The sequence below is a fragment of the Mustela erminea genome, chromosome 7 (assembly GCF_009829155.1).
Source record: "Mustela erminea isolate mMusErm1 chromosome 7, mMusErm1.Pri, whole genome shotgun sequence".
NCBI classification, from domain to species: domain Eukaryota; kingdom Metazoa; phylum Chordata; class Mammalia; order Carnivora; family Mustelidae; genus Mustela; species Mustela erminea.
Window position 1 is genome coordinate 27,314,104 of NC_045620.1, and position 17,437 is coordinate 27,331,540.

General features: G+C 52.0%; 1 protein-coding gene across 4 annotated transcripts; it reads left to right on the top strand.

The window, feature by feature from the left end:
* Window positions 1-1,562: 1,562 nt before the first annotated feature.
* Window positions 1,563-13,024, top strand: FAM110A (family with sequence similarity 110 member A). 4 transcript variants are annotated; one of them, XM_032351136.1, is made up of 2 exons: window positions 1,563-1,809; window positions 11,555-13,024. In XM_032351136.1, exon 2 carries the CDS (start codon window positions 11,646-11,648, stop codon window positions 12,534-12,536), a length of 891 nt encoding a protein of 296 aa, XP_032207027.1. In that variant the 5' UTR covers window positions 1,563-1,809; window positions 11,555-11,645; the 3' UTR covers window positions 12,537-13,024. The 4 variants fall into 4 exon arrangements, with proteins under 4 accessions (XP_032207027.1, XP_032207030.1, XP_032207029.1 ...); XM_032351139.1 differs by lacking the exon at window positions 1,563-1,809 and adding an exon at window positions 1,909-2,039; XM_032351138.1 differs by lacking the exon at window positions 1,563-1,809 and adding an exon at window positions 6,831-8,305.
* Window positions 13,025-17,437: the final 4,413 nt, after the last annotated feature.

Consider the following 17,437-nt stretch of genomic DNA (forward strand, 5'->3'; position numbering starts at 1 on the left):
ACCAAATAATCACCTTTTAACCTAATTTTATATTTGTGATTTTGTAGTTCTTTTCTTAAACAAATCTCCCTAAATTGGGTAAGCCTCATCTGCCCCTGCTCAGTTTTCTCTGTCTTTTACGATCATGGGATCCTCCTTGCCTTTTGTGACGGCTGCTGCCAACTGGTGTTGTATATGGCAACCTAACAGAACAGCTTGGACTCCTGTTGGATCCAGACAAAACTTAGTGTTTTCATTTATAAAATGAGAATAATAATAGAAACCCCCTCACACACACATAGTAATGAAGTCAAGTGAGAAAATACATGTAAAGCTTTGAGCAGTCCGGTCTAGCAGAAGGTACAGTTAGTGCCACATCTGATATTTAGCTGCCTCTCATGGATATAGTCAGACTCCCTGTTTATGACGGTATCTACTCTGATCTGATTAGTGCCCATGCCAAAAAGTGCAGTCATTGTTAGCTACTGGTATCTTATTAGTCCCTCTCCCCCAGCAGCCCAAAGTATGTATATAGTAAGTGCTCCATCGTTGACAATCCAATCAAAGAATGAAAGTCACCATCTGGATGAGAAAACAGAGGTTGCCTCCAAATTCAACAATGCCCTAGACCCAAGCAGTGACTCACAGCTAAGAAATGTCCTCATCTCGAAGGGTACTTACTTATTCCAATCCTTTTTAAAACTGTTTTTTTTTTTTCTTGACATATTTAAGTGTTGGAAATTGGAAAATCCACAAAAGCACAAAAAAAGAAATGAACTGCTATTATAGTTTTACACAAATACATGTGATGTTACAATTACGTATTTAATACATAGTATGCTATGAAACATACTTTTAAAAAGCGTTCTTTGCATTTTCCTTATACTTTAAATATCTTTAACTACATCATTTTTAATGACTGCATAACATTCCTCATCAGGAAGTGGGGATAATTAAAGGTACCTATCTCAAAGGGTTATGCCACGAGCACTGACAAGGGTTGTGTCATGCGAAGCTACCTGGCATGTAAAAAGCTCAATAAACTTAGATCTTCCTCAGGATGGATTGAGCTAACCAATCTTTTGCTGAGCATTGGAGTAATTTCCATTATTTTTCTAGGGTGAATATTAATCTTTGCTCATATCTTCAGCAATTTCCTTAGTAAAGTTCAGGATTGCTGGATATGCACATTTTTCAATTTCTGACTGTGCAGTTAGGAGAACAGAGAGAGAAGAAGGCTCTCCCGAGCTCACACAGCGAGCCTGCAAAGGCGAACTGGAGACTAGCTGGGGACCCTAAATGGTGTCTTATCTTGTTGGGGACCAGAGAAAGTCCTAGTCAAAGGAAAAAACTAGGCTCCTGAGCTGCAGCGGCGCGGGAAGAACAGGCCAGCAGGGCTGAGCTGGGTTGGGGCGGGGAGGAGAGGACAGGCGGTGGCTTGGGGGGCTGAGCTGGGCTGCCGAGGCGGGGCGCCCAATTCCGGGGCCAAAGCTTAGCGGTTGCCTGGCAACCTGGGCGGCGCGGCGTTCGAACGGAAGCGGCGAACCAATCAGGATGTCCGGGGCAAACCATTCCGGCGCCGGGGGGGTGGAAGCGGCAAGCTCACTTCCCCTTCCTCTGTGTCCCCGGGACCTCCGCTCTGGTGGGGGCCTTGGGATAGTCAGGTGCCCCGGTTCATTTCGGGTGCTCACAGCAGCTCCGAAGAGGCCTTTGCGGGTCCCCAGCCCCGCCGAGCCGCTTTGGGCGCGGCCATTCCCCGCCCGGGTCCGAGCTGTCAGCCTCTCCGAGACCCGCACCGGAGGAGCCGGACTTGCCTAGCTACCGCTCCAGGTGAGGGGGCGGGTGGTCTGGCGCCCGAGCCCAGGTCGGGGGGGGGGGGCTTCGTTCACCGTGCACCTTTTGTAGGCGTCCTCTCCGCGTCGTACGTGCGGGGAGGCGGCGGTATCCCATTTTACGGAGGAGAACGCTGAGGGGCAGAGAGTGAAGTGTTCTAGCCCAGCGAGGTCGGCTGGAGAATCCAGTTCAGGTCTTTCTGCTCCACTTCGAAGTCTCCAGTCTGGGTAGGTCTGTTATTTGTCTTGAGAGACCCAGATGAGCAACTGGTGGTCAGCTTGTCAGCCGCTTAGCCACAAGGCTGCTAAGCCCCAGAGCCCTGGCTGGATCATTTCCCTCCGGCTCCGCTCCCTTACCGTCGCCTGAATGCCCCTTCTGGTCAGCGGGCTTCTCTTCTCCAGAATGCCAGAGGTTGGACTCAGGACTCGTTTTGGGGGTCCTTCTGCCCACGGGGTCCTGAATCTCAGTGCTGTCTCTCTCAGAGGGCGTTCTGGGTGGGGGAGCGGGGTTGGGGGGATTTCCCGCTGTACTGACATTTCTGGGCTAGATGCTAGGTGGGCAGCAGGTGCTCTGGCCCTGGGGCCGCTGTTAGAGTCTTCTGATCTAGAATTCTTCAGATTCTGGGAATCCGCCCCAGGGTGGGGGAATGGGTAGAGGCAGCCATTCAACCTGAAGCGACTAGTCCCCAGAGACTTTGGAGTTGAGGAAGGGGCAGCGACCCCTCCGCCTGGAGCATCTGACCTAGACTAGACCCTGCCTCCTGGAGGTGCTCTGAGAACTCAGAAAGAAAATAAGTTTCATTTATTCTTTCAACAAATATTTATTGACTTCCTATGCCCTGCCATCCCCCTTGTCTCTTTTATTTCTCTCAGTGGCATTTACTCATCGGACGATGTGCTATGTATTTCACTTATTAGGGAGTTGATTATCTTCCTCCACCGGAATGTGATAGCAGGAGGGGTTCAGGTGAGGCCCTTGCCTCCAGGGCAAAATTGAAGGGTTCTAAATCCTCTAATCAAGATAACTAAAGCTAACAGTTATTAGTTTTTTTTTTTTTTAAAGATTTATTTTAGAGAGAGAGAGAAACAGAGATAGAGAATGTATGAGCAGGGAGGGGGGCAGAAGGAGAGGGGAGCCCAACCCCCAGGAAGGGGGCTCAGATCCCAGGACCCTGAGATCATGACCTGAGCAGGAACCAAGACTCTGTCACTCAACCGACCGAGTCACCCGGGCAATTAACAGTTCTTGACTATTTGCTGTGTTTTCTGCTGGTGGAGATCAACTTGCATGGCCTCTGTAGAACACAGTACAACGTCTCTCTCATAATCACAAGCACATACCCAGCCCCACTGACCCACTTCTTGGCAACACAAGATGCAGTGACGCCCCAGCGTGGTTTGTCATGGGGGTGTCTGGACGCACACTGGGTGGTCACCAGCAAGGGCTGACGGCTCTTTATGGGCTAACGTGCCCCCACATATATTAGGGAACAACCTATATGATTAAGTATGTTAATAATAGATATTAGAATTAGTAATATATTAACATTATTAAAACATGTATGGTTGAACATACAGTGAAAACAGTACACACAGCATGTTGCCGTATGTGTAAAAAAATAGAAAGAATATATGCCCATTATTGCTTGTATCTACCAAAAATCTCCCCGGAAGGACATGCGATTGTCTGGTTCCAGTGGTGCCTGCAGGGTGGGGAACTGCGTGGCTAGGGACTGAAGTGGGAAGGAGTTTATTTTTACTTCATTCTCTTTATAGTTTTTGAATTTTGAGTCATGGGCTTATAGCACCTTGTTAAAAAAAATCATATATATATAATATAAATGTATAAATTATATATATGATATATTATATATATTACAAAAATCATTACAGATTATATATTTAATCATAAGACCACTGTTCTGTCTGTGATCTGTCCTTGACTTGCCGTGTGACTTTGGGCAAGTTTCTTCACATCTCCGGGGCCAAGATAAGATGGTGAGCTCAGGCCTGGGCAGAGGGCAGTCCAGGGCAGGAAGTGGATTTGCCCCTGAGTCTGCCCCAACTTTCACCTTCCCCATCCTTGTGAGCTGGGCCCTTCCCTGCGGTGTTGCATGTGGTTTCTCTGTGTCTCCACTGCAAGTCTTTTTGTCCTCATTTTGCAACTTCAGGTACAAACCGAGGCACAGATAAACGAGTTGGTGGAGTTGGACTGTCCGTCAGCCAACAGGAGATCAGCCCTGGGCAAGGTTGACTGTAGGCAGGCCGGGGCATGAGTGTCTGGGGAGACTCCAGAAATAGCACGGGGCCTGGCGTGGGCCTGGAGGATGCCCCGCTGGGTGTCTCGGACCCGGACAGCTGGGCTGAAATCGAGCTGGCCTGCCCTATTGGCTGGACCCTCCCTGTTGTCTGGAGCCTTCCTGATCCTCCTCCAGGGCAGGTGAGGGCCTCCCTGTCTCCACCTAAGTCATGGCCTGGCTTCTGCTGAACAGAAAGAAGCAGCAGGTGGAAGGAAGGGGTTGGGGTGGGGGATTGCAGAATGTCATGAAAATTCTAAACATTGAAACCACGCCTCTCGCCCCCTCAATGAAAAATAATCACTAACACCCCCTGGGCACTTACTGTGTGCCAAGTCCTTTCTAAGCATGCATGCACTTAATTCCCTCCATTCTATGATGTCAGGTAGTTACCGCTGCTTTTTTTCACATCTTACAAAGGGAAACTGAATGCAAGAAAGCTTTAGTAACTTGGACCAGGTCAGAGCAGGAATGTGGATCCGGGGGTTCTGGCTCCAGTCTGTGGACTCTCTTTTTCCTTTTTTTTTTTTTTTTATGGAAAAATATATAGAACATAAAACTGAGCATTTTAACCATGTGTAAGGTACAGTTCAGTGGTATGAAGGAAGTTCGCGCCGTGCCCAGACCTTACCACCATCTACCTCCAGAACTTCTTCATGTTCCTAAATGGAAACTCTGTACCCATTAAACACCATCTCCCCATTTTCTCTTCCCCCCAATACCTGGAAAGCACCTGTCTACTTTCTGCCTCTATGGATTTGACCACTCTCTGTACTTCAAGGAAGTGAAATCATACCATATTTGCCCCCCCTTTTTTCCTCAATATTTGTCCTTCTGGGCCTAACTTATTTCATTTAGTATAATGTTTTTGAGGTTCACCCACGTTGTAGCGGGTATCAGAAGCTCCTTGCTTATAAAGGCTAAATAATATTTCAGCGTATGTTCATCTGCATATCTGTCCATGGACATTTGGTTGCCTCTACCTTTGGGTTATTGTGAAGACTCCTCCTATGAACATTGGGGTTACCACATCTGTTCAAGCCCTTGGTTTCATTTGTTTGGTGTCTACACCCAGAAATAAGATTGCTGGGTCCTATGGTAATTCTTTTTAAGTTTTTCCTACCCGCCATGCTGTTTCTACCATGGCCACGCCATCTTATAGTCCCACAAACAGGGGACAATTTCCAGTTTCCAATTTCCAATTTCACAATTTCCAGTTTCCAATTTCTTCATATCCTCACCAACACTTGGTATTTTCTGTGGCTGTGGGTTTTATTTGTTTTGTTTTGTTTTGTTTTCTGCTTGCTTGCTTGCTGTGGTATTGGTCATCTGGATGGACGTGACACGTTATCTCCCTGTGGTTTGGATTTACATGTCCCTAATGATGTATCATGAGAAGCATCTTTCCACGTGCCTATTGACCATTTGTACACTTTTTTTTAAAGAAACGTCTGTTGAAGTGGTCTTGTGTGCATAGATTTATAAGCTCTGAGAGAACTGAGTCAACATTCTGGGTGGTGAAGTCCTCACCCAGGAGCTGGGCACCGCAGAGTCCTAGTTTGGTGGTGTTTGCCATGCCCAGGCTGGGAGACAGGCACTGTTACCAGTCCCGTTTTATGGTTGGGGAAACTAAGGCCTTGGAAACTTGACTGTCTTGTCCAAGGTCTTGTAGCTAATCAGAGATGGAGCTGGGATTTGAACCCTGATGGGCTGGTCCCAGAGTCCATGCTTCAGAGGCGGCCTTGGGACTGGAGTTGGGAAAGGGCATTGTAGGAGCAGATACCGTGTGTGCAAAGGTTTGGATGTGGTGTCTCCAAAGAAAGAAGACAGCTCATCTAGAAGTGGCCAGGGCCTAGCTTGAATGGGGGTGACTTGAGACTGGAGGGGAATATGGAGAGAGATGGGGGAACACCTTTGATGGGACTGGGGGTTGGCAAGAGGTTTGGTGCTAAAGGGCCTTGGTCTTTGAAGTGGCCTGGGTTCCAGGCCTGCCACTTAATCAGCAGCATGCCTAGCACACACCTGTGTTCTTGGTCCCTAGAGGATGAAAATACAGAAATAGGAAACGAGCAACTGATAAGTGAAGACCTAAAATGACAGGGTAGAATGAATGTGTGGAAGGAAACAACCAGGTGAGAGAGTTGGCAGGAGTCTCAGGGTAGTCAGGGAGGGCTCTCTGAGGAGGTGAGACCTGAAGGAGGTGAGCTAAGAGGTTCTAAGCAGAGAACAGATAGTACAAAGGCCCTGAGGCAGGAAAGACCTTGGCGTGTTCAGGAACAGCAGGGAGGGCTATGTGGCTGAAGCAGTAAAGGCTGGAGATGAGGGGGAGTAGAGGGCAGGGACTGGACCCTGGAAGGCCTGACGACCAAGTGGAGAGTTTGGGTTTTATTCTAAGGTGATGTAGAACCATAAAAGATCTAATTTCTGTGGGGAAAAATATTGCCATCTTGCTTCCATTTTACAATTGAGGAATCGGAGACCCCAGGCCACAGCCAGGAATGCTTCCTAAGGTGGCTTCTCCCTCTGGGGCCCAGAGAGGGAGGCAATAGCATCTTTTGGTGAGTGGTTCAAGTCCAACACTGAAGCTTCTGTCTCCTCCACTTCCCTCCACTCCCCCAAACCTGCTCCTGGGTTCAGATCCTGGCTCTGCCATTTACCAGCTATGTGACCTCTGGCAAGTGGCCACACCTGTCTGTGCCTCAGTTTTCTCAGCTGTAAAATGAGTGTAGCAGGAGTACCTCAAGGTGAGTGTGGGGATTTGATGAGTCAATGTATATAAAGAGCTTAGAACAGTGCCAGGTACAGAGAAAGCAGAAAATCTCTTCCCTATTAGGAACATGTTATTGTTTCTTTGCTGTTACTACTATTATTGCCTAACTGAGCCCTCCCCCCCCCCCCGCCCCCATTTCATCTCTTTCCCTTTGTTGCCTCAGTAGAGGGCGAGGCAGGGACCCAGCAGGGCATTGTGGGGAATGATGGTCTTGAGGCTCGCCTCCCTTGGGCCTGGAGGAGGCCTCAGAGCTGACTCACCCCCAGGGGGAGGAGAGTTGTTCTCTGAGTCACTTCCCGTCCCCTCACAGCCCTCCACCCCAATCCGGGTGCAGCCCCCACTGGCACAGACATGGAACTGGGCCCTCTTTGGCTTCCCCAGGGCTCCGGCCCGAGGCTGGTGGGCTCTGCCTTCTCTGGGCCTCAGGAGCCCCATGCAAACTGGCCCAATCAAGTGTGCCACCTGAAGTGACATAATAGGGCTTCCTTTGGCAGAGGAGACAGTCTTGGCCCTCCCAAGGATTCCTTCTTGAGTATTGCAGTCTTCTCATTTGTAAAATGGGGATTAAAGAGTTCCTCCCTGTGCCCTCCCTGTGGTGGTGGTTGGGGGAGTGGGTGGATGTCCAGAGACTTACAGAAGTACAGTGCCTGGAACTGCAAAATTCTGGTTATTCTTATTCCTCTCGCCGTTGTTACTAATGTTCACAGCTTGCAGAGTTTCTGTCTGCCCTCTCAGACGGTAAGAACTCCCACTGACCTGGCCTGGAGGGTGAGACTCCTCTCACTTGGCACAATGGAGAACCAGAGGGGTCCAAGCAACCTGCTCAGGGACACACAGGTAGAAAGGGGTGGCACGAAGGCTTGGTCTAGAGGGAAAGTGCCCGGGTCAGACTCCTCAGGGTGACTTTGGGCCAACTGGCTCAGCCTGTCCCAGCCTCAGTATTCCATTAGTCAAATGCAGATAATAATAGAGTTCACCTCACAGGGGTTGTTGAGAAGATTAAAATGGGTTAATTAATACCAGGAACAACACTTTCTCGTGCCTGGCACAGTCAACATTATCGCGGGCACTGAGGCTGTGGGGGAGGGGGCCCCAGTTTTGCCCATCTCCAAGATGGGTGCCCTTGCCGGTGCCAGAGGTGCGGCTGCGGCCAGTGTGGCTGTTGTGGGGCGCGGCCCCGGCTCGCGGGAGAGCTTCCTGGGGGTAGAACTGGGTCTCTGCGACGAGCTGAGCCCTTTGCCCGGGCGCCCGGGCTCAGGTTCCCGCCCCTGCCTGGCTTTCTTTCTTCCCCTCCGGGTGATACCTGGGCCGGCGGGTTCACCTGCTGGGGACCGGCCGCCGGAAGTTGCGCAAACGCGTGTTACCTGAGCGCCAGGTGGGCCGGGCCGGGCCGGAGGAGCGCTCCGTAGCCGCGCGCGCGCAGCCAGGTATGTGCGGGCGGATGGCTGCGGGCCAGGGTCGTGGGGGCTGTCCGGCCACCCCTCCCTTCTCGGGGAGGCGGGGGGCAGGGCAGGGTCTCACCTTCCCGCCTGGGCGAGACCGCAGGAATCCTGCTGTCAGCCCTCTGGCTTAAGAGCCGGGACGACCCGGGCTCAGAGAGGTGTGGCGAGCGGCCAGGGTCACACAGCGCGCCGGCGGGCTCGCGGCCACCTCCGCCTCTGGGAGTCTCCAAGCTTGCCCCGAAGTGGGGCAGGGCAGAAGCCAGACCGAGGATCTGAGCTCTCTCAACCCCTCAGGCTGACTCCAGGGAAGCAGGTGGGAAGGGGGTATGGTGACAAAGAAGGGCTCACGGTTGGCGCTCTGAGGCCCTTTGTGGGTAGCATTTGAAATACGTGGGTGGGGCGTTGGCGATGAGAGGAGGCCTCAGAGAGATCGAGGGGATTGGGGACTGGGACCCCGGCTTTAACTCGCGGGAGCCACCACACCTCTGTTTGCCCACCTTTGAAATGGGGCTTAGCAGATCAGTTTAGGATTTGCCTCTATCACGTGCCTCCTTTGTCTGTGGCTCCGGCTCCGACAGGCTGAGCATGCTTAGAGACCCCTGCTGGGCTGGAGTTGAGGGGGAGGTGGGCGGAGAGCGCAATCTGGCTGTTAAGTCGTCGGAGTCATCAGAAACACCAAGAGCTCAGTTCTTGGAGCGCAGCCTTTTTGCCAGGTGCTGGGAAGGTCCTCGACCTGTTTTATCTCTCCATCCTCTGGAGACCTGGAGGCTCAGATCTATTTTTAACCATATTCCAGATAAGGCACCCGAGTGTGTAAGAGGCACAGTTGCTGGAGCAGGGCACACTGCGGGCAGGTGGGCGAGCTGGCCAGCGGCCCCCTAGCCGGGTTTGGCTCTTTGCGTATGTCCGGCCGCAGGGGGAGCCCCTGCGGCCAGCAGGTCGGTTCCAGGGCGCAAGGTTTCTGCCCTGGCCCTGCCCATCTGACCTCCTTCCTTCTGTTTCCCCGGATGGTGCCCGGGAGGGAATTGCCACCGCCAACGGGTTGGACTGGTTTGGTAGGCGGCGGCCACGGGGGTGGGGCAGAGTCTAGTTACCTCGACAGGGCTCAGCAAGGCTGTCTTTCCTGTTAGACCCTTCCCTCCTGAGGTCTCCTGGGGGGTTGCTGGAGTGGGGCAGCCTTGCCTTCCCACTTCATCCCTCCTACTTTGGGAGCAGCTCTGGGCCAATAGCCCCCAGGGTTCTAGTAACTGGACATTGCTGCCCCTGCAGAGGTCTCAAACTGGGGACTAGATCTGTGTGGGGAGAGCAGATCTGTTTGCAGACATGTTTGCTCCATGCTCTGCGCTTGTTTTAAAAATTATTATTGGATTTGCTGAGATTTAAGAATCTGGAGTGTTCGTGCACATCTGGATTTCCAGCCTCCTAGCACATTCCATACCTACCATCTTGGACCCATATACCTGCAGTGAGTTGGATGTGTCCCTCTGTGGTTTATCCAAGGTCTTCCCATTCATGTTTCGTCCCCATGGACACTCCAATTCAGTAACAATTTATCGAATACCTGTTATGTGTCAAAAGCAATGTCCCAAAACAGATTCAGTGAGCAAGACAGACAAATCCCCTGCCTTCATGGAGCCAATACTTTAGGGGAATGGGAAGAACAAAGAGTAAAGTGACATGAATGTCATAGATGAGTGCATGAGGCTTCATAGGAGTTTGTGTCTTATTTATCAGCCCTGGGACCTAGGATTGTTGCTTCTCTAGTCTCAGTTTCTCCCAGCTGTAAAATGAGATGACAGTGACCCTTCTCACAGGCTGTTGGAGGATTCCAGGAGAGGATGGTGTCGAATGGCTAGCACACAGGAGGGATCCCTGCCTTCCCACTCCAGTCCAGACTCTTCTGTCATTCTGGGTGACCACATGGGGCTGTCTAGTACAGGTTTCTGCTATGGATGGAAATGTCTTATCTGCAGTCTGCTCTATTGACCAGTATAGTGGCCGTTGAGCACTTGAGATGTGGCTAGTGTGATGGAGGAACTGGAAGTGTAAGGTTTTATTGGATTTAAAGCTAAGGTGAATAACCAAATGTGGCTAGTAGCCGTTGAATTAGACAACACAGGTGTAGATGACATGTCCTTTGGGCGATTACCTAGGAAAAGTCCTCCTCTTTCATTTTACAGGTGAGAAGTTTCAGGACTTGGTTTATGGGTTTTCTTCTCGCCCATCTCTGGAAGAGTTGGTGAGGGGACACTGTGGCTCCAGCCCTTTCTTGGAAAAAGAACCAGGGCTGGTCTGATGCTTGGGGCCCCAGGCCTTGATGCTTAGTTGATCATGTGGACACTTGAGCACGAGCACATCAGTGTGGGCCCCCTTGCCTCTGGGTGCCATCCTCTGGCTGCTGGCAGATCCAGGGTCTGCTGGATGCTCTCAAGCAGGGTTGTGTGATTGTGGGCTTTTCTGGCTTCTCTTGGAACAGCATAGCTCAGGTCCTGGCTGACATTTCTAGCTGACAGGCATCCTTGGATCACTGTGGGGCTGGCACCGAAGTCCCATCCTGGAAGCTGATGAGTGTCTGGACTTCGCTTGGGTAGGGGTGGAGATTTTCTACACTCCTCCTCCACCAGCTCTACTGCTGTGCCTGGGGCTTGGCATGTCTAGACGGGTGAATAGCACCAGGCAGCTTCCTGGCTGGGTAGGTAAGGGTGGGAGGTGGTACCAGGTTCCCTGGGGGCAGTTTAGGCAGCGTGTGGGTTGGAGCCCTTACTCTGGGTCACCAGGTGCATCAGCACTCCATGCTTGGAAGCAAGGGGCCAGAGCCACCAGCTTTGGGGGTTAGCTTAATCGAGTTGGTTGAGTTCCCTATCTGCAAAATAGAGCTGTTAAGGGGACCCATTGAGGTTAAGCTGGCTGGTGCCCAGTATACGGCCTAGAGCCCACTTTCCTTCCTTTAAAGCGTGCCTTGCCCTGTCTTTTCTGCCCAGGCTGCTCAAGTCTTTCTTCTTTGGTACTTCTCATTTTCTCTATGCCTCAGCTGGGCCTAGTTCACTGGGAAGGAGGCGGGGGTGTGGGTGGAGTCACAGGCCCCTCAGTGGTGGTTTTCTGTCTGCTGATTGGCTCCCTATGAACGAGGGGCGTGGCTATTAGCTTTTAATAGGGAAGGCGTCTTCAGCCCCTTTCAGTCTTGGCTGAGCTTTTGTCTGAGCGAGCTCAGCTTCTTTCTTTCCTCCCTTGTAGCAGTTGCCAGCATCCAGCTACCTACTTTCTGGATCTGTCTCCGCATTTCTCCGGTCTCCTCAAACCAAAGCCCTTGGGGTATGTAACAGCCATGCCTGTGGACACACTGACTCCGGGATCCCGGGACACATCTGCCCTACCTTTCCGCCTGCGTACCAAAGTGCCTGGCTACCTGCTCCGGAGGCCAGCAGATGGTGGAGCCCGGAAACCTAGTGCTGTGGAGCGCCTGGAGGCTGACAAGGCCAAGTACGTCAAGAGCCTGCACGTGGCCAACACCCGTCAGGAACCTGTGCAGCCCCTGCTGTCCAAGCAGCCCCTCTTCAGCCCTGGGACTCGCCGCAGCACAGTGCTCACACCTAGCCGCCGAGTACTGCCTGGCCCTGGCCGTCGGCCCCAGCTGGACCTGGACATCCTTAGCAGCCTCATCGACTTGTGTGATAGCCCTGCGTCCCCTGCCGAGGCCAGCCGTACTCCTGGACGGACAGAAGGAGCCCATCAGGAGCCCCCAGCCAACCCTCCACGCCCGCCACCCAGTACGGCTGCTGTCCGCCGAGTGGATGTCCGTCCTCTCCCCGCCTCCCCTGCCCGGCCCTGCCCTTCGCCAGGCGCTGCCCCCTCCTCCAGCCCAGCCCGGCCCCCAGGTTTGCAGCGCTCCAAGTCCGATTTGAGTGAGCGCTTCTCCAGAGCAGCGGCTGACCTGGAGCGATTCTTTAACTTCTGCGGCCTGGACCCGGAGGAGGCACGGGGATTGGGCGTGGCTCACCTGGCGAGGACCAGCTCAGACATCGTCTCCCTGGCCGGGCCCAGTGCCGGGCCTGGCAGCTCAGAGGGGGACTGCTCCCGCCGTAGCTCTGCCACTGTTGAGGAGCGGTCCCGGGAGCGCGTCCCCTATGGCGTGTCGGTGGTAGAGCGCAACGCGCGAGTGATCAAGTGGCTGTACGGGTTGCGGCAGGCACGCGGTGCCCCCGCCGCAGAGGGCTAGGCCTCCACTGGACTCCGCAATTGCACAGGACACATCCAGGAGAGGCAGCTGGGCTCTCGACCTCTTCTGCATCCATTCCCTGTCTTGGGACAGACCAGAGGCTGGGCCGTATCTGTCTGTCAAGGACTGACCCTGGAGAGGGTTGCCTGTTGACCTTGGGCTACCCCCTACCCCTCACTTGTAGGGGTTTTGACACAAGTCCTGCCTGGTTCTTCTTCTGAGTTTGGATTTGGGGCACTTAGCCTTCTCCACTGAGAGTGAGGGGCACTGTCCACCGAGCGGTTCTGTTTCCTTCTTCCTTGGCCTCCAACCTTTGCTGACTTCTCTTCCTTTCCCAGCGGGCCCTGGTTCCCTGGGAACTCGCTCAGGGTGGGGGCAGGGCCTTGGCTGCCTGGCCTAGGTGGGTAGACTACAGGAGGGACTGGTAGGAGTCTGTACTGTTCTGACTTCCTCCCTTTGGTTAATAAACACAAATGCTTGTTTTTCAAGGCCTGGGCCATCAGACTCTTCTGTGTTCACAAGGGGAAGGGGAGGGAGACGTCTTGGATTAGAATTCCATAATTGTTCATCCTGGGATTTGGGGGTGGGGGAGGGGCATGAGGTCAGTGGCTGGCCCAGCCTGAGACTTGAGACGTGAAAGGGGATTCTCATAACCCCTCTGGGTGGTCTGAGGGCCTCCTTCATAGGGGAGGAAACTGACTCTGGCTACAGAGTGAATCCAGATAGAGCCAGGACTGAGGTCTGTGTCAGGAAGGGGACCTGAGGGGAAAAGCTGATGGCTGCATGGGTCCTTCCCATTGCTGCCCGGGAAGCTCGGAGAGCACAGACCCTGATCCGGAGGTGCCACAGGCTGTAGACTGGGGTTGGAAGCGGCGGTCGACAGCACAAAACAGGTGGTCTTGCCTCCAACCCTGGGTGAGCTGGGATAAGCCAGTCTCCCTCTCTGGGCCTCAGGGGCTGGAGGAAGGGGAAGGATGGCTGGCACTGGGCTTTGAGGTCTCAGTTTCTCCCTGTTTCCCTCCAGGCTGGCTCCATGCTGGGAGATGCCACCCTTGGCTGGTAGTACAGCTCGGGCTAAGGCCGGGCACACAAAGAGTGAAAGCCTGGGTGGCCTCTGCCCACCCCCCGAGGTGGGAGTGGGGAAGGGCTGGGTGGTGCTTCCTCTCCCGCAGGCTGTGTTGGCTGCAGCACTCAGAAACAGGAAGCTCTAATGGGGGCCCTGGTGACACGTTTGATGTAAGTTTTATTTTAAGCATAAAGAGGAGATTTCCTTTGGGCTGTTGACAAACATCCAGGTCAGCCCAGCTGTTTGTCTGTCTGTCTGTCTGATAGTGTAGTCAGGCCCCCAGGGGATTGGGTTGGGCCTCGGGGGTTCAGGGAAAGAAGGGGAAACTGGGTTAGAGAGCACAGTGGTGTGCAAGCTCATGAGAATGGAATCCATCCCCTCGTGATATAGATGGAGAGACTGAGGCACAGGGAGGGCTATCATCTGCCCACAGGCACCCAGCAGGTCTGACAACACAAGAGTTGAGCCTCCTGGTCCCCAAGTTAAAGGAGTGATGGGGTCAGGAGGGATAATCTGGGCTCTGCAGAGGAGACGTCCTTTGCAGTGTCAAGGACCAGCTCCTTCTGGCAACCTGGCCAGAATTCTGTGCTAAGTAAGCATTGCCCCTTCACATGAGCTGCCAGCACCCCAGAAACCCAAGGGGTTTCTTGGTTTGAGATCACAGGACTGGTGGGGATGGGCCGGGAGACCCCTCATTCCTGGAGGAGGTTGAGTCCTAGGTGCAGACCTTTCACACTCAACCTGTCACTGAGTCTTCAAGGTGACTTTTACAGGGTCTGTCTGAGAACAGGAAGGGTAGTGGCAGTCACAGAGAGGGTCTGCACTCCAGCCTGGGGTCATACCCCACAGTCAGGGGCACTCTGCCTCCCTGACTCTCCTCTCTTCCCTGTCCTGGGTCCTGGCAGCCTTTCCCGCTGTCACTTTATTGAGCATCTGTTGGGTGCCCAGCAGTAAGACAGACATAGTTCCTGCTATGTCTGATGGAGGGGAATGGGCAGACGATCAGCAAACACGTGGTCACATAATGTGGAGAATTGACATCTGCCCTAAGACCAGACCTGTTCCCAGGAGCTGGGCCCCGGGGGAGTCAAGAAGGGCATTGGGAGGGTCTGCTGGGAAGAGAGCAGGAAGGTATTCTTGGAAGTGGAGAAGGTGTTTCCTGGTCCCTGGTTCCAGGAGGGCTTCCCTTCTGCTAGAATTCTGGAGTCCATCAGCCTTCCCTGTGGGAATCTGTAGCTGGGGGTTTCTGCCGCCTCGGGGATCTGCGGAAACAGCCCCTCTATTGTTCTGCCTGCAGTCGGAGTGTGAGGGGTGGTGAACAGCGAGGGCCAGCAGCTGCTGCCCCCTCCCCTGGGGCTGCCTGGCTTCCATAGCAGCGCCCCAGGCCAGACTGGCCCCAGCTGCCCAGCCCCTAATTAGGCAGAGATGAGATCTGCTCCCAGATCTATTTCCCAGCAGCTAATTATATACACGTGGGCTTGGGAGCCCAGCAATCTGGCTGCTCATGCCTGTCGAGAAGGTGTGATGGGCCCCTGGGAAAGGCACCTGTCCCCACCCGCCAGGCCTCAATGTACCCTTTTGGCAGAGGATGGGATGTAGCTAGAGGGTCTTATTCCTTTCCCTGGTGAAATGGTTCTGGTTCTGCTACAGAGATATTCAAGGGGGCCAGGAAGAGGAGACACCCATCCTACCCGACACCCTCTGTCCAGGGGGAGCAGGGAGGGACTGAGGAATTAGTCTATAGGGCCCTGACTCTAGATCCCAGGGTAGGGGTAGACATAGATAAGGTCATGGTGACAGCTGCTCCACCAGATAGACCTGCACATGGGCTTAGAGCTGTGTGGGTCTTACCGGGTCCAAGACAGAACACCCCATTCAGGTTTAAAAAAGGATACTGTTTTTCAGGTAATGCATTCATCTATTTCCCCCAATACTTTATTAAGAAAAATATCAAAGAAAAGCTGAAAGAATGATACAGGAAACACTTAAATACCCACCTACAGGATGCACAGTTCTCCGTATTTTGTTAGATGTGCTCTATTGGGCATCTACCCGTCTATCCATCCATTAAGACAGCCTATTTTTTTCAAGCTTTTCAAAGTAAGTTGCAAACATCAATATGCTTCCCCTTAAAGGCACTTTGGCATGCATATCGTTAGAGCTCAGTATTTGTTTACAGTTCCCCTGTGTATGTATAAAATTGACATCCTGTGAAATGCACAAATCTTAAAGGTACCATTTGACTTTAGACAAATGGACACTGTTCCCAAACCATAGAGCAACACCATAACCATGGGAAATTCCCTCATGTCCCTTCTCTGTCAGTTCCTGTCTCTAGCTCATGGCTATATCCATGAATCTGTATAAATTCAATAGTGCTCATAAAATATTTCTTTGTCCTGAGCCTCCCACTCCTGACCCCCCAAACAGCCATATCCAACTCTTTTAACTATTTCTTCTGGTACTTCTTTCCATATTTCTAAATAAGATGCTTTTCCTGTATTTTTCTGGATTCGTTTTAGGCAGATATTGCCTGACTTTCCAGTCTGATGTCTTCACAGTGTTGCTTCTGTAGCTTGACTGCCTGGGTTTGAATCCCAGCCCTTCCCCCTCCTGGCCTGATGACCCCAGGCAAGTGACTTAACCTCCTTGTGTTCAGTTTCCTCACTTGTAAAATGAGAGTAATAAGAATATTTAAGTTATTGGGTTGTTATGAGGATTTAACATGTCAACTACACCAAAATAATTACTCTGAAAGTGGTCAAAAATGTTTCTTTTTATAATTATTATCATCAAAGAAGAGTTAACTTTTTTCGCCTCCTATCCTTTTAATCTGTATTTATCACAATTTTCCATTAAGTGCATATTTAGTGTTATTATTTTGTAACTATACAAATATTACTTCCTGCCACGCCAAATCTCATACGATGGTTACATTTCCTTTCTTGTGAAACTCTTGGTTTTTCCTGGAGTTACTACTTGCCTTGCTTTTCATTCCTATGGTTTCCTTCTAACCAACCCACCCTTAATTCTCTGACATTCTCAGTGTCCCCATAGTTACACACAGAAGGTAAGGTATTGGTTCCAACTTCCTTCCTGAAACCCGGTGCAGTGTTGGTGGTATAGTGGTGAGCATACTGCCTTCCTTCCTGAAACCCTTCAAGTGCTCTTTAATACCCCCCACCACCTAAAAAACAAATTGGACCAATTTTCAAAATAGAGTATCAAGCACAAGCACAAACTCTAATATAAGTCCCTGCCTATGGGTCTCTAACTGGGATAAAAACTGAAGCGTGACCGCCACTGCCAGGCCTTTCCATTTATCCATGGGAATGTCTAAGCACCATCTGCTCACTGTGCCAACCTATGGCTCATTTTGTGCCCTTCACCTTATTCATGCATTTTTTTTTAAGAGAATCTTTTTTTAAAGAGTATTTATTTATTTATTTGACAGAGAGAGAGAGAGATCACAAGTAGGCAAAGAGGCAGGCAGAGAGAGAGGGGGAAGCAGGGTCCTTGCTGAGCAGAGAGCCCGATGCAGGGCTCGATCCCAGGACCCTGAGATCATGACCTGAGTCCAAGACAGAGGCTTAACCCACTGAGCCACCCAGGCACCCTATTCATCCATTTGTTCAACTAAAGCGTGCTGAGTCCTTCTCCATCCCCTGCCCTGGGCTGGGCAGTACCAGCAACATAGCACTTGGGTATTGTTGACCTACCTAATCCCAGAGCGTATTTATACTGACATGTGAGCTTGAAGAGTGGTCTGAATAGAAGCATGTGTGGGGTTGGGTGATGGCTGGGAGTGTCTGCATGGGACCTATAAGGGCTGTGT